The 21,721-nt window shown below is 42.1% G+C and overlaps 1 protein-coding gene and 1 long non-coding RNA gene across 8 annotated transcripts; one reads left to right on the top strand and one right to left on the bottom strand.

The window, feature by feature from the left end:
• Positions 1-114: 114 nt before the first annotated feature.
• Positions 115-17,110, bottom strand: ikzf1 (IKAROS family zinc finger 1 (Ikaros)). Of its 7 annotated transcripts, none has more exons than XM_062401153.1 (8): positions 16,753-17,110; positions 12,321-12,374; positions 12,037-12,150; positions 6,693-6,968; positions 5,030-5,197; positions 3,378-3,503; positions 2,233-2,367; positions 115-1,861 (listed from the first exon to the last, which is right to left on the bottom strand). In XM_062401153.1, exons 1-8 carry the CDS (start codon positions 16,898-16,900, stop codon positions 1,158-1,160), a joined length of 1,725 nt encoding a protein of 574 aa, XP_062257137.1. In that variant the 5' UTR covers positions 16,901-17,110; the 3' UTR covers positions 115-1,157. The 7 variants fall into 7 exon arrangements, with proteins under 7 accessions (XP_062257137.1, XP_062257135.1, XP_062257139.1 ...); XM_062401151.1 differs by having other exon boundaries at positions 2,233-2,364; positions 16,753-16,941; XM_062401155.1 differs by having other exon boundaries at positions 12,232-12,374; positions 16,753-16,848.
• LOC133966292 (uncharacterized) lies at positions 1,773-6,300 on the top strand. Its single transcript, XR_009923939.1, has 3 exons — positions 1,773-1,892; positions 3,847-4,005; positions 5,402-6,300. It is a non-coding gene; the product is annotated as an uncharacterized LOC133966292 (long non-coding RNA).
• Positions 17,111-21,721: the final 4,611 nt, after the last annotated feature.

Here is a 21,721-nt window from a genome sequence, read left to right as displayed (position 1 = left end):
GATTAGTCCTCATTAATTATAGTAACACTGTTAATTCTCAATTACCTGCTACAAAGTTTCAAAGGCATATATCCGCTTTCTAAATTCATTCACTTCAGAAAAAAACAACAACACTCATTGTGCATATATAAAATATCCTTTATTGATATTTCGCAAGCATAAAGATCCCTTCAGATGGTTCACTCTCATTATGCGAGTGAGACAATTCTTAGCTATCAGGTACAAAACAAAAAAGGGCCACGATAACATTTCCTCATGATAAAACCAAGAGAAGCGTCCAGCAGCAGTCATGTTTTCACCTCAAATACATTTAGTACAGTTGAACAGAAAAATATGCAAGTTAAAAATATAAAACTACCCTACAGACAAACGACAATCATTATAATAAATACAAAAACAGGATTTGTCTAAATGTGATATAAATAATGTGTAAGCTGCTACAAATACCAGAACAGGTTGATACTTAAGAGGGAAACGTGAATTTATCCACACTGATTAAGTTTTTAATTGAGTGGATTTTAATTCTGGCGTTTAAGTTCCTCTAATGCAAACAGCTGAAGAATCTTCTACTGACATTTCAGACACATCACTAAATGACTGTGTTAATGAAGGGCTGGAGCTCTTTACTATTTTTAAAACAAGGAAAAAAAGTTGCTGCCTGGTTCTCTAAAAGAAAAGTCACATTTGTACATTTTATACAAGTGGTAACTGTAAATAAATGATATAAATTGTGTGTATGGAGCGGCACAGTACCTCAGCTGTGTTGTCTTCATTTTCTGTCATATCAAAAGACAAATGAATAACAGGTCTTTCTTTTGAGCATGGTTTTTGAAATGAAATTTAAGCAATATCTTTAATAATTGTATCGTTTATCTGTGTTTAACATACATGCAATCTTCGTGTAAAAAAAAGAAAAAACCTTTCAGACAATAACAGTGTATTTTACATTTAGGTTTTTTTATGCATTTGTTTCAGATGCATATCTAAGAGTATATGTGGCATTTTTCACTATTTACACTTGTACTGCGTTTGTGTGTCTGTATGTGTATGTGTGTGTGTGTGTGTGTGTGTGTGTGTGTGTGTGTGTGTGTGTGGGTGTGTGTGTGTGTGTGTGTGTGTGTGTGTGTGTGTGTGAGTGAGTGTGTGTGTGTCAGGGCTCAGTAGCGGTGCTCCCCTCGCGTTATGTGAGAGGAGAACTCGTACCGGTCTTCGCTCCGGTGACCGCAGAGGTTGCACTCGAAGGGGTCTCTGAAGCCGTGGCAGCCCATGTGAATGGTGTACATGACGTGATCCAGAAAGAGGACGCGGCAGTGTTCGCACCTGTACGCCCTCACCTGCTCCCCGTCCGAGGTTACCACCTTGAAGCCCTCGGAGGCCATCTCCATGCTGGCGCGGATGGCCTCGTACTGCCTCTGCTGCTCCTCCTTCACCAGAGGGAGCACGCCATTCCTCATCCCAGAAGTGATGTGATTGGTCAGGTAGATGAGGCCGGAGGTCGCCCTGCCTGGACGATCCTCGTTGTTGCTGTCGCTGTCGGTGGAGTCCTGGCCGCTGTGACTGGGCGAGCCGTCCTTCTCACTGGAGGCAGACTTGGAGTTGGAGAGCAGCAGCAGGTTCTCGGCCGCACTGTCTTTGGCAGACAGGTTGTGGCCCACGTGGGACTCGGCCGCCGGCTTGTGAAGGGGGTACATGGAGCCTAGGCCAACTTCAGAAGAGGAGGCCGGAGAGGTCTGGACCAGAGGCCGCAGCGACTCGGCTCCCAGGTAGCTGATGGCACTGTTGATGGCCTGGTCGATGACGTGGGGCTGAATGAGCTCGCCTGCTCCTCCATCGTAGGAGAGGTCGGACAGACGTTTATCACCTGAAGAGCCAGAGAGAGGAGCAATGTGAAGGTTCAACTTTAATTACACACTCTCACTCTCACCTACACTCTGTGATTCCACTGTCTACACATGTCTCAATGTCTCCTATCCGTATTTTAAAAAATATATAATATCCACGATTAAACACTCAGGAAATATTTATACAATTAATCTAAAGGCAATCAAACAAATCGCAGGCACAAATTCCTAATCAGGCTGAGCTGCAGAAATTGACATTTTTTCTCTAATATTGCATGCTGAGCCGAGGTGGCCTCTAACAAACACAAAACACACAACAGCTTCATCCAAGCAGCTTTCAGAGGTAACATTGCATTTCTTTCAGACAAAGGAAGCAGATTTCAGCCCTTACCCACAAACTTCTGTGGCATAGTGCTCTTACGCTTAGCTACATTATTAGCTAGTCTGTCTAGCACCAGGGCTCTGTCAGATCCCATCTGGCTTAAGTCTTCCCTCTGCTCATTCTGGTTGCTTTCTTCCTTTACTACTGGAAAGCAAGACAGAGAGGTAGATTTCAGAGTCAATGTAATCTGAGGTCGTACGGATTAAAGCGAACAACTGGTGCCTGATAACACATGCCTGGTGATGCCTGTCTCACAGAGCACACTATGAACGTGACGTGATGTATTTTGGTTGCATATTTTCTCCGCAGAAAAAAATTCCTTTAAATGTCCAGTGTGTATGATTTAGGTGAAAGGGATCTATTGTCAAAAATGTTATGTCAAATAATCCTATTGATGTTTTTTTTAGTGTGTAATCACCTGTAATCATCAATTGTACAGGTTGTTGTTTTTGTTACCATAGAATGGGCCCTTTTATATTTAAATACTTCATATTTAAATTTGGAGCAGGTCCTCCGTCATGTTTTTTCACGGTGTCCACTAAACACCTTTTGAGGTTTTTTTTTAAACTGAAGACGACCACAGGTTCTCTTTCATGTTTGGAATGGGAGTGTGAGGTGAGGGGTATTCAGCTGCAACACGCCACTTCACCACTAGATGTCACTAAATTCTACACACTGAACCTTTAAGACATTATGTGCTGCCTAGATACGAGAGACACAACATCATCAGACATTGTGTTCTGAGTTAGTTGGGAAGCATGCCCTGCTTTGGACGGATGTAGCTGGACTCTTACTCTCGTTCCAACTCATGACTGAATGTTGAGGTGACAACTGGACTTTGTTTGGTTCATGTTCGATAGGTAGTCGGCTTCGTTAGGCGGAAGTGGATGTTAGCAATAAAAGACGAGCATTTTGGAATCTCTAGCTACGGTGTGTCTGTGACTTTTTCCCCTGTTGCCATTTCCCCCACCCACATGCACCTAAACTGTTAGAGTATTCCAATTGGCATGACATGAAGTACACGAAGAGAACAACATCACACTTATTGAAGCAGTCTAAATATGGCACACATGCATAGAGAGCGCTGGGCTCAGGGGAAAGTAGGTCATCAGATTTGGGTGAAGTGCGACGCAAGCGTCTCCAGAGGCACGGACCTGTGTAGATGCTGTTCTGCAGCCCCATGCACTGGAGGTAGTTGTGACAGCGCTCCTTGTGCTCCTCCAAAGAGCTGCGCTGCTTGTAGCTCCGCCCACAGTACGCACACTTGTGGGGTTTTCCAACTGCAACAAAAAGAAACAGTTTATCAGTGAACAGGGAAATGGAAGTACTGCCAAGAAAATGATAGGATCAAGATCAAGATTCATTTTATTGGTCCCACACAAATGCACAGACACACTACATGCAAATGGGGGAAATTCGTCCTCTGCTTTTGACCCATCCGTGTGAACACAGCAGGACCCAACACACACAGTGAACACAGCAGTGGGCAGCCATGCGGGGAGCAGATGTTGTGGGAGTAAGGTGCCTTGAAGATGTTTAATAAATGTATTCGGTAACTTTCTCTGCTCTCCTCTGTGCTCTGTCGTGGTGATGTGCTGACTTTTATGTGTCCACTTTGATTAGAACAAATAGAAACAGACCAACTGGGCTTGAGGCACTGACAGTGGTCAGACAAAGAAAAGAGCACCACCTACAGGAGACCCAAGGAGAAGAACTGACGGCAGAACTGGCACTGATGATCCCTGGAAAGTCCAGTGCCATAAACTGGGAGAACATGAACCTGTAAGTACTGAGGTCACTTCTCGTGTATTTTTGGGGGATTTCTGGAAGCAATCTGAGGGGATTTTACACTCTACAAATAAAAGCTTACATAGAGTGGGTATTTTATTAACAGATTCCTGCTTAGAGCCAATTTTTCAACTTTTACATAATTAGGGGATTTACTTTTTCCCTGTTGAGGATTAAGCGTTGTCTTTTTCAATTATTGTCATTATTATTATTATCTCTCTATCTATAAATGAAAAGTTAAATAAATAAAATACATTAAATTATTATGAAGAAAATAAATTACTCTTCACTTCAGTATGACTAAAACTGTGTCTACATCCCACTACAGCATGGAGCTCTGTAATTGTCCAAAATAGTAGAGAAATTGTGTGTAGTTTTCCTTTGAAAGAAGTCTCAATCACGACTACTGGTTCTAGGTCTTACGGGATTTGTTGACAATAACAAAAATTATTCTATTAGCCTAACACTGATTAAATGATCTGAATTATATTATTACCATATTTAATAACATATATCAAGTATAGCCTGAGAGCTCGCCACAGTTTGTAAGCGTTTCATGGATTTCCTTACCTTCCATGCAGCCTTTACTTTTCATTTCATTCCATTTAGTATCAAGTGCATCTCAACTTGTGGAGACTTACAAAGTGCATTGGACAAATAATTCAAAATACTCGTCTCGATACTTTTGATAAAAAATGTTGTGAGCATTGTAGCATTTTAACGAATTATAACCTGCATCCTAAAGTTATAAAATTGTGTCCAGTTGTAATGTTGCAGTTTAACCTTCCACTCTTCAGTGCAGGCTTTGCAAGAGTATACTGTTCACAAGCAAAACATTTCATTAACACATACTTCTGCAAAGCATTTGCAATAAAAGTGACACCATATCTACCCTGTCAACTTCCTCATGTACAGTGTCGCCCTGAGCTGTCGCTGTGTGAACTGAAGAACATGTCATGAGTGCAGAAGTTTGCAGTGTGTGTGTGTGTGTGGGGGTTAGGGTTATTTACGCACTCACCCGAGTGGGTGCGTAAATGTCCGGTGAGGGCATCCCTCCTGCGACAGGCGTAGCTGCACAGGTGACACTTGAAGGGCTTCTCCCCCGAATGGAGCTTGATGTGGCGCAGCAGGTTACCCTTCTGGGTGAAGGAGGCACCGCACTGGCTGCAATGGAAAGGGCGTTCTCCTGCGGGGAAGAAAACAACAGACACACTGTACTGTAAAGAGGCCGACAACACATTTGTATGTTTTCAACAGCACCCATTTGTGTTTTTCACTTATGGCTTTTAAGGCTTTTTCCTAATTGCACTGCTCTCCCTAATCTCACCATGTTTGATTCCTCATCTGACAACAATAGCAACACAACGTCTTTTTTCTTTTCTATGTGGAGACAAAAAGCAGCCTGCTACTGTGGGAATGCGGGGTCACTGCACTAAAAGCATCCCGAGCGCCAGAACAAGCCGGAGGATGGAGCGTCTCCGGGGCAGAGAGCGATCCAGCAGCCTGCAGGAGGGTTTCACAGCAGAGTGACACTCCATCTCTCCATGCTCCCCCTGCCCCGCCGACTTCTGGCGCTCTGATCGAACAAGAGCCTTTCAGACTCAGCCTGCCAGTTCCGTAATGCACCATTGCCTAGGTCAATTTGATCTGAAAATCTCATTTTTTACTCTTCTTCATCTCTAAAATAAGAGCGGCACATCACAATGCAAATTCAGCCTCATTTGAATAAAGCGGAGGAAACACTTTGTGTTGAGAGCCAGTCTTCCTGATCAGCGCTTCTGGAATAAACCAATATCCAGCCTCTCTGAGTGTTGTGGCATTCTGTGAGAAGGTTTTAATATGGCTTTTTTTTCAAAGGCCCCCCATAAAATAAGAGTCACCAGTGAAGCAGCAAAAATATATAAAAGAGGAAATTCATTAAAAATGCATTTCAGGAGCTAAGACTCACCACAGAATATTTTCTATTTAAATAGGAGGCACTTCATTATATCCTTTATTGTAGTTTCTTTTGCATTTACATTAGTCTGGTGTTCCTTTCTTCCATTTTGAGTTTCATTAGTTTCTAAAGCTTGACAGTTAAGTGCCTTTTTCAAAAATGTTCCCCACCACTGGTTTGGTTCCATTACAATAGAATATCAATTTTGAAATTTGAAAATACTTTTAATAGCCAGATAATTGTCACTTTGTGGAGATTCCATATAATTGCAGCAGATAGCCTTTTCCTCCTTTTTTTCGGACCAAGTTGTTCTCTGATACTTTATCGCAAGATAATTTGACCAGTTGCTTGTCATGTGGTAATTTCGTCATTTAGATGAACAATAATGAAAACTAATGTCACGCTCTAGGCCTATTTCACGCACGATAGGAGGGTGTACATCCATATGCAGGCATGGCGCCACAACTACGTTTAAGGGTCTGAATTCATAAGTACAGGCTGTGAAGTTGTTACTATTTCTAATTATTATTGTTTAGGCAAAGAGAACACAAATCTACAGCAGACTACATGTCCTGTTGTATTGCTTGTCGGAATCAACTACTCTGAGATCTTTTTTTTTTGCCATTTAGAGTCTAAACCTATGGGGGAGCCACAGCAGACACCTTTCTAGCCCTCATCCAGCCTCTCATACTGACAGTGAACATGGGTGCAAAGGAAGGGCATGAAGTAGTGCAGGTTGGCTTACCAGTGTGGCTTCGCTTGTGCACCATCAACACATTGGGGCCAATGCAAACTATCCCGCAGATATCGCACTTGAGCTTCCCGTTGGGCAGCCGGATACCGCCGGCCGAGGAGAAGGCCTTGGCTTTGGGGCGCGGCTGTGAGCCGTTCAACTTGGCCCCGGAGGCATCGATCACGCGCAAGTCTTCCGCACACTCCTCCTCCTCCTCCTCCACGCCATTCATGTCACAGGCCAGCCCATTCTCCTCATCACTGCGAGCCTCAACTTTAATGTTACAGACTGTAAAAGAGGGCAAGGAGGGGGGGGCCACGGTTTAGAATACGAGCATGCTTCTCTCATGATGTTACTTATTGAAGATGGGCAACTTGTCAGTGTGATGTTGATACTGTGACATGAGAAGAAACTGCCTTAGTGATCATTTATAAAAATACTGGTGCTTTTACTTTACACTGTAAGTGTCCCTCGTTTGCTTTCGGTCGAGTATGGCTTCTCATTCTCTCCTTTTATGTTTTTGTTCTTCATCTTCTTATTTTCTTTTCTTTCTTTTTGTATCTTTTTTTTTACAATTTACCAGACCAATTTGTTTAAGCGATTTATTGAAATTGTCTTTGTGTCATTGTTTTGCATATTATTTTGGTGAGAAACTTTTGTTTTAAATCTCATCTATATTATCAATTACTTGTTTTAGATATATTTTGCAAAATACTGTTTAAGATTTATTTCAATGAATCACTTCCTGACTGACTCATTTTGTTTGACTCTCCTGATTCTTTCTAACAAAGCCACCCATATTTCATCAGGATACACCAGTGGAGAGCACGATCACTGTTTGAGGATGTCAGTGATGAGATGAAGAAACACACAGATCATCTCACACTATCACACTTTTGGTGAGGCGAATGACAGCAAGATAAACAGGAAACAGAGACACAGGAAACAGTGCGAAACTAGGGACGACAGCGGTGTGCATCAGAGCCACAGTGTGCGATGAACACACACACACAAACAGAGAGAGACATGCGTGTATGGCCTTCACCACCTTGTTCATTTACAAGGTTTGTGATCTGTCTTGCCTCTGACATTTGGAACTTTTAAGCACACAGAAAGAAAATAAGAATTGCATCATCTGTGAAACTAGAGGAAGATCTAGCGTCTCTATTCTGGTGTTCCCGAAGTGATCGGAAAAAGAGAAGTGTCCTCTGCGTTAAACTACCTACTCCTTACTTTCCCACCAGAAAACCTTTCATTTCACAGAACTGACAGATCTCGCAAGTCCCAGAATGTGGTTGCATGTCATGGTGTGGTGGCAGACTGATTTCCCCATGCCACTAGCTCTGTTTGTACAACCGAAGAGGAAGAAGGGGAAATCATGAAATATAGGAATCTATGGAAAAGGGGAAGCTTCAGAAAGAGGGCCCTGTCTAACTGAAATACCAAGAATTATGGAGAAGTGACAGAAAGGGAAGCACGGGAAGGGAATTGTAAAACAGCCTGTAACTGAAACAGGTTTTTTTCTTTGACTAATTTTCACAGAGGGCCACGACGAAACATAAATATCCTAATGCACAGAATGCTTCCCTCAGAGAGCAGGTGGAGCAAAATTAGAGAACTCACAACAAAAGGTCACGAGAGTCACGTTATCCAGTCATCTCTCAACAACCACGATTTTTTCTTTTTTTCTACTGCAGGACAAACAATCTTCTCATCTGTTCAACTGTTGACCCTTTGAGGACAACCTCTCTTGTCGTTTGCTGAGATGACATGAGACAAACACACAGGCAGAAATCTATATGTTCACAAAAGACTCTTAGACTATTGATACCGTCATGCTTTTAAGATAAGACAAGATAATCCTTCAGTCCCACAAAGGGGTAATATGCAATTGAATTGAATTGAAATCTTTAGTGTCATTTCAGAAATCTCTGGTCTTACATATCAAATTAACAATGGAGGTTCTTAACTGTCAGTTGTGCCCCCACTGCCCAAGTGACATGGCCCTACGCCTATATTTTGAGCATTTTCCTGTAACTTTCAGCAAATTAAACCATTCCCTTAATTTGAGTGTACTTTCTTATAATCTCTAGCTTATTATTTCAGCCATTTCTTGATAACCCTAAAGATATGTTGGTAGTTGGATTCAACAGTTTCAACCATTGTACCTTTAGATAGCATTATCTATTCCAAGCATTTACACATGACTTTTGGCTAACTATTTTAACCATTGTACTTTTTGCCTACGTTATCCATTTTACTTATAAATAACTACTTTTAGCTAACTATATAAACACCTCTGCTTCTGCTTTTTATTTATCCATTCCTTTTAAGAACACTAAATATTTCAACCTCTCTACTCGCTCAATAGCTTCACCCCTTTTTAGAAGGTGATGTTAGGTGAGTCGATATGAAGATGTCATTGCCTTATTTTTTTCCGAAATAATCATCAAATTGCCACAATTTTCTAGATAACTTAACTACTTTTCTTATGTCAACAGGGAGTTGTAAAATTATGCTAGTTTATACTATTGCCTTCCTCAGTACACCAAGAGGTATTTCTCCGACAAGTGCAGCCACTGATCCAGAGAAAATTCATTTGAACAACAAATAAAACCGCAAAGCAACGCATAATCTGCACAGAGCACTTTGTACAATTAAAAGTTGGATCAATGCAGCAAAACCTTTTTTTTAACCTGCAAAGGTCAGTTCCTTAAAATTGTAACACAGCAGCGAGGCTCTCAGGTTATCAGACTGCAAAAGCAGACAGAATGGAACCATGTTCCTGCTTCTCATGGATATGGGGAAGTTGTGACTAAATTGGGAGAAGGAAGAAGGCTTTTTACTTTATATCATGTTTGTCACGGTCACGCATCCTGATTAGCTCGTTTTGGGAAGCAACTGCGAGAACACACTTTAGTTTAGACAAACAAAGCAGGTCACAAAAACAATGTTCTAACCTGGTGTCGATCTGATTCTCAGATTACAGGTAACTGTAACTGAAAATGAAACAGCAAGGACAAATACTGACAGAAGTGACAAATGTATGTAAAAGGACCAAATAGCGGTGAAGCCTGTTTGGCATACAAAAATAAATGGTCAAACTATTCTGACAGAGATCAATGATAAATACAAAGTACGATAACAAGTGCGTTAGTTCTGCATCATGGAGACACAGGGACCTCCAGGAGGTTCCTGGAGGTCCTGACTTATTGCCTGAAAATAACCCTGTGTGCAAGGTAGTGGAACCGCATGTGTTAAACCACGCCAGTAACACACGACTTGCAGGAACACCAAAAACAGACTGCTTTTCCCCTCACACTTTTCTTTTTTTAAAAACACTCGTCTCCATGTTTTCGGGAACTACAGGGCTCAGTCTCCTTCACTGAAAGTGAAATCATTTCACTGGACGAAGATCATCTTGTTTATTTCATTTATAGCTGAGTAAGAAGAAATTAAATATAGTGACCCTTTAAAAATGTGATAACAAAATAGATTTTAACGTAGACTTTTATACCTTATACTTGAAATATTGTGAATGTATAGCAATAATGTCAATGCCAAACTGCAGCAAATACTTATTTGCAACAGGAAAGAACATGGGCTTTGAGGTTTTGAGCATTCAATACCTTGAAGTCCTATGTCCCACTTACAGACCTCTGCTGTTTTGCCTGTTTCATTACAGAGAACTGAGCAGCACATGATCCTGAGTGATAATTATAACACATTCAGGCTTTTATCACAGAGGCAGCGATGCATAGATCACCAGATACTTGCACTTCCCTTCTTTCGCTCTTCGGGCTTTTTCACACACACACACACACACCCACGCAAAGTAATGGTACTGAATCGGGATTGAACAGAAAGTCAGGTATAGAGTCAGATGTCCACACAGACAGCTGTGTCCTTGTCCCTGTCTTTACATGGTGTAAATGAAAGTTAAATGTTTAAATTATCTGAAGGCTCTATTTTTTTATCCAGATTGTACTAAACGTCCATCAGTTGACTGAGATGAGACGGGCACTGACGTATAAAACACGGCTCTACAAAGCAACACGTAACACAAATTAACACGGCCACGTCAATTGTTCTGAAGAGATTCCTGCATGACAATTCAGCTGCTGTAAAGTCAGGCGAAGCACATTTGTGAGTTAAGTTTGTGTGTGTGTGTGTGTGTGTGTGTTTGTGTGTGTCTGTGTGTGTATGTGATTGTGTGTATCTGTGTGTGTGTCTGTATGTGTGTGTGTGTGTGTGTGTGTGAGTGCGCAGGTGTGTGACCTATGTGGTGCAGCGATGCACTTTTCTGTCTCGAGCCTGGCCCTGTTCCTGAACTCTTTATCTCCATGAGTGTTGAAACTGTCTGATGGCGATGTTCTTCTTCTTTGGAAACTCTTACACATCCTATTTCAGTTTCCTCTCCTACTTTATTTTTGACTCTGTGTCTCTAATCTTTGCCGTTATCTGGAAAGGTAGAAAAACACTGAGAGGGTGGTGAAAGTTCAGCTGCCATGTTCGATTTTTTCTGCAATCGGGTAATAACTATTTATCATGATGAAAATAAAATATCCAAGCCAAATTTTGATGATCCTGAGATATTTTGGTTTTCGTGTGCCTGTTACTGCCACAATACAATTGGCAAATTCCTCCATCTGAGGGCATCTTTAATACTGACGTGACCGTCCCTTATATTCTGGACAATATTTTAACATATGAATACACTTTAAACATAGTTAAAAATGTCATGAATAAACAATACTTATTTGTGCTGCGAATGTTAAGTCTGACGAACTTTTCACATTTTCAGCAGGCATGAGATAAATATACACCAGCGCTGTGGTTCCCTCTTGTAAGCCTCCTCCTTATTTTCACCATGACATTCCCTGGCTTGATGTTCACAAACTCAAATCAAGGCCACATTAGCTATTCCTTAAGATTCGGCTTATTAATGACACACCATGGATCAAAGAGTTTTTTTCTTCTTCTTTTTACCTTTTCTGCCAATGACCTAAATGTGTCCCTTTGCAGCTTTAAATCAATTTGCCCAGGGATTTGGAATGGCAAATGTCTCCCACTGGATGGGCATGAGATTAAGTTATAAAAACATCTTTATGCTTTTTATGCTTTTGATATTACTGATGTTTCTCCCATGTAAGTGTTTAACTCTGATTTGGATGCTTTGGGAATGAATACATTACAGCTGGGAAAGGCCCTGCTCCGTTTTTTTTACTCTTTTGATTGCTGCTCCATAGGATACACTCCACTTAATGTAGCAATCTCACACTCTAAATTAACACGAGCACCAGGGATGTTCTGAGTGGCTGTGTGTGAATTTGAGGAGATGTTGCCGTGCACGTACCTTTGTCCCCTCTGTTGTTCTGCTGGTGGGTGGAGCCGGCTGACAGGTCCTCGGGGACGGCCATCGGCTCCTCTGCCTCCTCGGACGCTTCGGTGGGAGGGGGGCTGTCCCTGCCTGGGGAGACACACACCAGCAAACACCCATCACTCACAGCGCAACCCCTCGATGTGTTTCATTCACTAGAAGCAAAATTACCTCCAGGTGGGTGTGCGAGCCTGTTTGTGGGCCTATTGTATCTACTTTCTGCGCTCAATGGCTCAATCATGCAGTAGGTAGTCTTTTACCTGGCATCAGGGCCATTTCCTGGGCCTCCTCTGTCTCCATGCGGTGCAGGTACTCTAATGGGAGAGAGAGAGAGATGTATTTGTGTGTAAGTTTAATCATGTGCAGGCTGAGGAAACAACATTATAAAAAGCCAGAGTGGAGTAAAAGGTGTTCTTCTCGGCATGACTCCGTCACCTCAGTGAGATCACTCTTGTCACAGCCGCAGACGCACCACTGTCCCCCACATTACATTACAAAGAATCACAGACATTTTCATTACGAGCCTGACAGAGAGCCTGAGCCTGGAAAGTGGCTCGGCTCCAGCTGATGCGGCCCGCTGGTAGCGTGACTTTGCCGGGAATGAGCTTTCAGACCACATTTGTTATTTATTGTTAATTTCCTGCCACGTAATCATCCAAAAATGCAAACTGACTGCCGCAAAATTAAGCAGAAAATTAACTGGCCCCCAGGTCACCGAGGATGCGGGTGTTCGCCGTGCCCAGCTGATCGGCGCTCGTGTTCTCTCTAATTTACTGAGCATGCATCGCTGAGCCCACGGCTAGGGCACAGATGCATGCAAGTCACAATGAGAAACAAAGGGAGGGAGAGAAAGTGAGAGGAGAAGGAGAAGGAGAAGGAGAAGGAGAAGGAGAAGGAGAAGGAGAAAAAGAATAAGAATAAGAAGCAGAATATGAAGAAGATTAAGAGGAGGTGGAGGAGACAGCAACATGATAGATAAAGCGGCGGCGAAGAAGTAGACAGCGACGGGAGGGCAAGAGTCAGAAGAGCAAATGCAACAGGAAGGTGCGGAGAAAAGAAAAGAGACAGAAAGCGGGCCAAAGGACAGAGATCTTCTCTTTATTTATTAATTCTTTTAGCAAGACCCGGCAGTTGAGTCCAGAAGGAAACCTCCGGCCAGGGCTGAATATCTGAGGAGTCACCAGCGCTCGTGGCCCCATTAATAATGGATGGCCCTCAAGCCTGCAGCAGATGGGCCCGACAGCCTCAGCCCCAGCTCCGCCACTTCAAGAAGCCCTTGGTGGGGCCGCTGCCCGGTCCAAGCAGCCACACAGGGAGAAGTGAAGCTCCCGAAAATAGCGAAACAAGCCCAAGGGAGAAGGGGAACCTAGGCCTTCCTGTTTTACTGACAGATGGCTCCACACATTTGGAACAAATAGTGGGAAGCGACCAGGCCGCTCTGTCGCAAGACACCATATTCTGCGGAGTCAAGTCAGGAGCTCCTGCAGACGCCCAGGACACAAGTGTGAGGAGGGGGGGCAAAGGTCACTGGTGCAGATGAATTGTTCAAGCACAACACAGGGGTGCTGCGTGTTTCTCTGCCGAGCTCCGACTCCGCAGCAGCAGCTCATTCAGCATCTGGAGTTTGGAGGTCGGGTACAGAGGGAGGTGTATTCTCATGTGCCCTTTTTTTCTGGGCAGATGGTGCGATGGGAAACACGGATGTGTTGGTGGGGGGGCTTCGGCAGAAAAAAAAAAGAGAGTCCCTACTTTCAGCCACAACCTAGTTGCATAGGCATGTGGAAAGTAAGGTGCACGTGGAATATTCAGGAAGTAGCTATTTTGTTCGAGAAAGTGAGACTATTTTCAAACGGCTTTTATTTTCTACATGGTTCACAGATATTTCTGTCACCAAAAACTCTATGGTTTTATTGCATTGTAGTATAGTTGTCTATTGTACCTCAGTCTAACAGGACTGGAATTGTGCTTTGCCTCAGTTTAAAGTTGTACTTTTTAAACAATGAAAACTTAATTTTTTTTTTTACTTTCTATAGTGTAGTTAAAATGTTTGATGTATTCATTCAACAAATCAGTCATGACCTATTTTATCTTTTGTGTAGTAGGAACAAACTGAAAAGATAAAAACAGCAGGATTTTTAGTGTGTGTGTGTGTTCGTGTGTGCGTGTGCATGAACTGTGGGCAGGTGGAACCTTCCAGTCGCTTAAAATGAAGCCACAGAAAAGACTTGAGACACAGCGCAGGGGGGACTGGAAAAGTTTAGGTCTGAGTTCATCGAGTGAGGGAGAGGCAGGAAGAGGCTTGTGGGTTGACAGAATTCTCGGTCCTCCTCCTGTGTGTGTGCGTATGTGTGTGTGTTTGGTGTATCATGGTGGTGTGTTGACGGGGGGGGGTTAGGGTTAGAGGCGTCTGCTCATAGTGAGGTGCAAAAGCTACAACAGGGAGCTGGGTGGAGATGAGAAACAACGAAACCGTTAACAGATACTGAGGGACCACACGAGTGAAGACATGGTACTCTGGAAGAGGCTCGAACACTGGTGTGTACGTAAACATTAGTATGCACAGTGTAACAGAGACACATTTAGAAATAACAAAACTGTAAAGAAACATTACTTACAATACATTATCTGTAATACATTTTTTTATAAATCGTATTTATATTCATACAATAGGATATAATTTGATAATTTCCACAAAAGTAACAAAAGTAATGTGTTACTTTTATGGGACTTATTTGAAATAAAAAAAAGGGGAGAGTTAAGACCAGGAAGAATATTTGTGTACGCTTCTGCTTACAAAAACTAAACCTTGCTATTAATAGATAACACGATATAGCATGACATATATAATATTCATTATAGGTTTTTTTTCAGGGCCATGTCTATCAGTGAGTGTGTGTGTAATAACCCAAAACTTCATTCTAATTAGTATTACTTGTATACTTTACTAAAGGTTTCCACTGTAGGCAGAAACTAATCAAAGTGAAAAGATGTGTTTCATGTGGACTAATGAAGTTATGCGCATCTTATTATCGACTTTTAGGAAAAGAGTTCATCCTAAACCGCACAGTGCGCGACACGGCCACCTTTGTTCCTATATGCACACGAAGAGTCTCATCAGTAATTCATGAAATGTATGGGTGTAAGTGGGTAGACATAGTGTGAGCGGATGTGTTCGGGGAGCTCATCGATGGGGGTGAGGGGAGAGTTGAGGTGCTGAGGAGAAGTTTCCTTCATTTGCATCTGACACACTTCACTACTCTGCTATTCAGACAACAATCATTTTAATAACTGCCTGTCTTCCTCTGCCCCCCTCCTGCTTCTGTTTCTGCTGACAAGAAAGATAATGGATCCGCAGACAGATTTGCACCTCTCTCTCTCTGAGCTGTGAAAAAGTGCAGGTGCCGGGGTTCTATTCCAACTTTTCAAAAGACTCTCTGTCTAAGTGTTTTTATTAAATGTTTGCATTCAAGTCTGATGGTGGTAAAAAGCCCTTAAATGTTTCAACTTAACAAAGTAAACTGCATTTTGCTTAAATGTGAACTGCAAATCCATCATACTTTTCAGAAATGAAAGATAACATTGAATTAATACGTCTTGAAAGATACATTAAAATGACAATCCAATGATTTGCCTGATATACAAATTGTAAAAAAGTAAATGAACTCCTTATATAATAAATATTTAAGATTAACTGAAGTCTAAAATGTTTTCTACAGAGGCTCGACTTCTTCAAAATCCGACTTTTTTTTTAAATGATCAATTTCCTCATTAGTTCTCTGTGAATCTATCGTGTCTTGTTTTTTTCTGGGCGTTGAAGAACAACTTTCTTCCTCTGTGTAAAAAACTTCATCAGTCCTGCCTACATGTGTGTGTTTCTCTCGTTCACACACACGTTTAACAACTCAGACTGTGTGGATGGAGCAAGTGACTACAAAGACTTTAGCGATAGGAAATTATCAGATCTATCGATTATTGATTTATTTCATGGACATGAGAAGCTGCGTTAGTCGGTGCGTAGTGATTTCCTGTTTGAGCGGCGCCAAAATATTTTCACATTCGCTTTATCATATTTTTACTCTCGTCAAATGTACATTTTAATACAAGTTTTATTCCTAAAAAACATCTTTTAGTACTTTGCTGAACTCCAGATAGAGACTGCGTGAAGTTTAGTGGGCACATCTGTTGCAACAGGTGCTATAAATAACAGGAGTGTAAAATGTATTAAAACAGGTTTAAATTATAACGAAATGCGCGGATAATAATTATGAAATTATCAAATTACTTCTGAAGTTTTTATATGAATCAAAATCATTGTGAAATAATTTATCCGCATGTTCCCAAAAGAAAATTACGCAAGGGAAATAGGGAACATTCCTTTATTGCTCTCGAACATTTGGCTCCACGGGAACACATTAGGATTTCAAAATGACATATTTCTTGTTATTTGATCAAAAAACTGAACACCAAGTGTATATTAATCACTGACATGTGGTGCGCCAGAGGAGAATTACGCGCAGCAAACGGGATCTGATGCTGAGGCTGCACCTGCACCGAAACTAATGGAGAGCTCTTTTTTTTCCTTCAGGCGCAAACGACTCCTTAAGACTAGAGACCAAACTGAGTGAGTTCAGAGCTCCTGAGAGTCTGCGAGGTCAGTGTGGAGCGGAAGAGGCGCGGTGGAGGTCACTTTACCTGCTATTCCTTGAGTTTGCAGTATGAAGTTCTTCCAACTCTCCCCGGCTCCATGTGCAGAAGGTCGCAGCGCCGCCGCGGCCCCATGGAGCTGCGCCCGGAGTCCCTCCCCTCCTCTCCACTGCACTTCCTCGTTCCAGCCCAACATGACTTCACGCCTCTGAGCTGTGCTGAGGCATTTTGCTCGCTTTTATCCACAGGGCCGAGTGTGCAGACTCCGCGCAGAGCCCCTGGCACCCCGCTTTGTGCCGTGCCAATAAAAAGCTGACACCCAGTAGACCATCACTGGCAGCCATGCATGAGATGGGATGAGGCGCGCGAGGAGAGTGGACCGTTCATTGTTTATTTATTTCGTTCACACTGAGGAAGCTGATTGGGGGGGGGGGGGGGGGGTCCTCACTTGCATATTGCCCCCCACCCCCCTCCCCCCTCCACTGTCACCTGTTCTGGCACGCTGAAGCAGTCCATGAAATTAACACAACTGTTTTTTTTCTTTCCCACATAATGAGTTTTTTCCCCCCAATGTGTATAGTCTTTCATGCATCCGACTTTCTCCCCTCAGTGTCAGAGCCCCCTGTCCCACCTCATCACATCAGCAGGTGTCCACCATCAGGAGTGTGTCGGAGCCCATTGTTTCCTTTTCAACATTTTACTCTGCGCTATACTTGCTCTTTTAAGGTGCATGTAAACGGAGAGCCTCTTCCCTCTCTTCCAGCGACTCAGTCCAGCAGAGGATCATCGTGAAGATGTAGGTTATCTTTGCGCTTCTCCACAAACCGACACTATGCCACAGATTCTGTGAGTCCGAACCCATCGGAGATATTTTAGCTTCAGAGGCTTCCACATACAAGCTCCATTTAGTCATTCTTTGAAACTGAAATACTGGACAGGTCCCAATATTTCATCTCCCTGGTTTCTCCCATCACTGATCAACCTACTAATTTCCCCAACATCTGCCTGTCTGTATGTGGGACTTGTATCTTGCCAACTGTTTAACTTATGGGCTTCACACTTGGCATGTGTATTGAACATTGACAGAGGAAGCGCCGTGTTGAATTTGGTGTGATTTGGACACGTGATACGTTCAATGTTAATACAAATTTAATAAACAGGCGACCAGTGCGCTGTAGCAGTCAGTGGGGGCGGGGCAGTGTATTTTCAGTCTGTGGACCCAGTTGATCTTGTCTTCTTCTATGTCCTCGTAAACACTACAGCAGTGGTTGGTAACTGGGTCAAGCTGCAGGTCAAATTGGACTCCCGAGCATTTTGATAATTTGAATGCTTTAATTTCACCATGATGGACTGTCACAGATGGATTGAGATGGGTGCTGAATCTCTGTCATGACAACAACATTCATAGAATCACTTCCTTTTTTGCAGTTTGTCTTCAAAGTAAAAGCACATTGCTTGTTTTGTTGTTTCAATGCTTTCTAAATTACAGAGCTTTTACTTTATGAAGAGTTCATCAAATCAATTGTTCAAACTTATCTAAAAGCCAGATACAACAGTAATACAACAAATTGTGTTTCATTTTATGAAAAACGCTCACTACAACGTCTTCACAGCAATTAAAACCAGTTAGGAGGAACACAAAGTTTCTAACTTCTGCTCCAGACTGTTTCTAAAAAAGCTCTGCAGACAACATCCAGCACGTTATCAATAAAATAGATAATTTATTGTTGAATGGTTTGAGGGGGACAAAGAAAATTCTGGGCTAGCGCCAGAGCATTAAAGGGATAGTTCACCCAAAGAAGAAAATCTACTCATTATTTATTCACAACCATGCTGATGGAGGATGGGTGAAGTGTTTGGGTACACTCAACACTTCTGGAGTTTCAGGGGTAAACAACGTTGCAGCCGAATCCAACACAATTGAAGTCCACTGTGACCAACACTTCAGCGATTATAAAACAATAGACAAAACACAACATGCCTCCATACTGCTCCTCTGGTGTCATCCAAGTGTCCGCAAGTCCTGTTGTCTTTTTCTTCTGTTTTTTATTATATCTGAAGAAGAGGTCACATTGGCTGCAACACTGTTTACATGAATTTAAATTTTTTGGTGAACTATCCCTTTAACACAGGACACACTATCAGCTCATTCCAAACAGGCAGGTTTAGAATTGGACATTAGACTGATAATCTACACTCAACTATGCACAGCAGCAGCCACAATCCCTATACAGACCCTTTTAAGTATTTAATAACTTTCCAATTTTCTTTAAAGGCCAATCTAAAGGTCAGTCTCTTGAGCAATTGTTAAATTTGAATCTGAATGATGGGTACCCACATATTATCTGAAATTATTGAAATAAATATAAATTGTGGATTAATATTGATGGAAATTCTAAATAAATAATGACTTATGGTTTGGCTAACTCGTCTCTCATATTCAAATTGGTCCTGTCATTATTATCGCATATGAGAATCTGCTGAAGTGGACCATCTGTAATTATTTGAACTTAAATTTCAACTGTTGAGATGGAGCTTGTATATATTCACTGCAGAGTTCATATTCACTTTCCCAGAAAACGTGATGGTTCTGCTCCACTGTGTCTCTGCTAGTTGTGACTGTTTATCCCAGTATCCCACTGTCCTCAGGCCCCCCCTCAGCGCTCTTATCTCAGGAGAGGCCGTGCTGGATTGCTGAGTCACCTTTTCGTTGGAAGCCACCCTTATCTCCGGAGAAGCACAACATTCAGGCAGTTGGTTGCAAAAGGAGGAACTTTGGGCAGGAGAGCTGCGGCCTGCTGTGTCTTCACGGCCATAACATGGATTGCAGCAACGTCCGCCAACTTCCTGAAAGCCGGGCAGCCAGTGCTCCTTGCTTTGTCTTACAAGTTCGGAGGCTGCAGTCCTCGGACACGTGCAGGTATGACCAGGCTGCAGGATGGGTGCGACTCCTGAGGCCACCAAGAGGGAATGCTGGGACTGTGATGTGAGCCGGCGCTATCAGTGAACGCAGAGGTGTCCAATCAGGCTGGGGCTCTTCCAGGACCCAGAGATACTGTCCCCTTCAGTGACACAGCAGCTTCACTCACTGACAAAATACTGTAAGGATAACCGCTCAGGCAGGATCTGAGAGAAGTCACTGCATTATTATTATAACAGTCTTTATTTGTTTATCATTTCCTATCATATGATTATTAATCAAAAATTATACTGCATGTGATAATGATTTTTTAATGTTACAATTTTTATTGTACATATATACACACAATAATGGTGATAGTGACAGTATTATACCATAGCATATTGGTTTATTTATACTATTATAAAGATGTTGATATAACAGCATGTGTTTATGAGTATTAGCTTGTCCACTGAACATGGACATGCTCCATGAAGACACATATTGCATGCATACACACACGCACACGCACAGGCACACGTACACACACACTCGCACACAAACGCACACGCCCTACTTTATCTCTACTCCAGAAACCTTTATTAAATCATTCATTTTCTAATACATAATTTTAACTGTTTCATGTTTTGTCTGTTTGTCTTTTCATTCTCTACAAATATATCTGTGTCGTATCTATCTTGTATGTCATTTTAACTTAAAAAATAAGTTACTGCGAAAGTTACTGATACTCAGCCTGCAGTATGATTTGGACAAAGCTTGTAAATTGTCAATGGTAATATGCAAATGCCTGCAAATTAAAGCCGATTTCTGCAGAGGGCTCCAACAATTCATAACATCATTTATGCATTCTGCTGCATTAAAGATTACACTTCGCATACAAGCTGCAACCCCCTGCTACAATTCAAACTCAACATTACCCTCTGCTCCCTCAGGTTAATCCACAACCTGATGTTGCTGTAATTAATATCATTATGGAAAGTCTCAAAACATCATCAGGCGACGTAGCAGGGCGACTACGGAACAATAGACTTCGGCTGGTTCCTATTTCATGGATCTTTAAGCAGTATTCACTGTTTCACATTTGGAAGCATGAGCAGCATGTAACCCTTAATTGGTTTCAACACCTTAATAAGTCAAAGACGTTCAAGACTGATAATCACATTAAATAGTCCAATTTATCTAAAAAGTCAATTGCAAACTGAGAAACTCTCTTTCTTTAGGAACGCATTATGCTGTGAGGATGTCAGAGTAAATTAAATTCCCCTCTGCACACTAAAGCATCAATTTCCTTATGGTAATTATCTGCCGGAATAGACGTGTCACTAGAAGGAGTCAGGCATGCTTGACATTTAGCCTTTTTATAGAGAGGCGCTGAGTAAAAACTAAGATGAGGAAAAGGAAATTAATCTCCAGCCCAGGCAGGCATTGAGAGATCCTGGAGGATAGTGGCTGAATCAATCACAATGTTTGTGAGGCTGTTTTGAAAGGGAGCCAGTGATGAGATGCAGACCACAGGCTGGAAAATGAGGGGAGGGGGCACTGTTTTTTTTTTTTTTTTAGAAAATAGAGTTATGATTGCTGTGAGGAGGGTTACTCAGTTCTATTGGTCTCACACACAACAGTAAACAGCGTCTTGGGTACACTAATGCAACACTTTAACATTTCCTTGCTGTCGTGCTGAGAGATAGATAAAAAGATTGATACCCCCCATAAGTCTATTTGCTTAATAATAAGCCAGGAGAAGGGTGGCTTGGTTTAGCATTACGGCTTAGAAGAGCCAGCAGGCATCAGAGAGTCATACTATAACATATTAATTAGTGAGATAAAGAGGTGATGGTTATCAGGTTCATTCAAATTTTCAGTCAAACGTTGAAAAAAATTAGTATTTGAGCTGTAATGACTTCATATGAGTACATCAGACCATTACAAGTCATTTCCTTGAAGATTAACGACACCTGTACTTCCTCCCACTATCCAGAAATTAAGCTAAAATATCCCGGATACGAACTCTAACATCTTGTACATTTGGAGCCAGTCAGTCTGTGCTGCAGTGATTGGGGAATGGAGCTGCGGCAGCGAGGTCTCAGCTGCCAATCA

This window comes from Platichthys flesus, chromosome 12, assembly GCF_949316205.1.
Source record: "Platichthys flesus chromosome 12, fPlaFle2.1, whole genome shotgun sequence".
Classification (NCBI taxonomy): domain Eukaryota; kingdom Metazoa; phylum Chordata; class Actinopteri; order Pleuronectiformes; family Pleuronectidae; genus Platichthys; species Platichthys flesus.
Note: the sequence above shows the minus strand (reverse complement) of the source record. Positions and strands in the feature narration are given on the sequence as shown.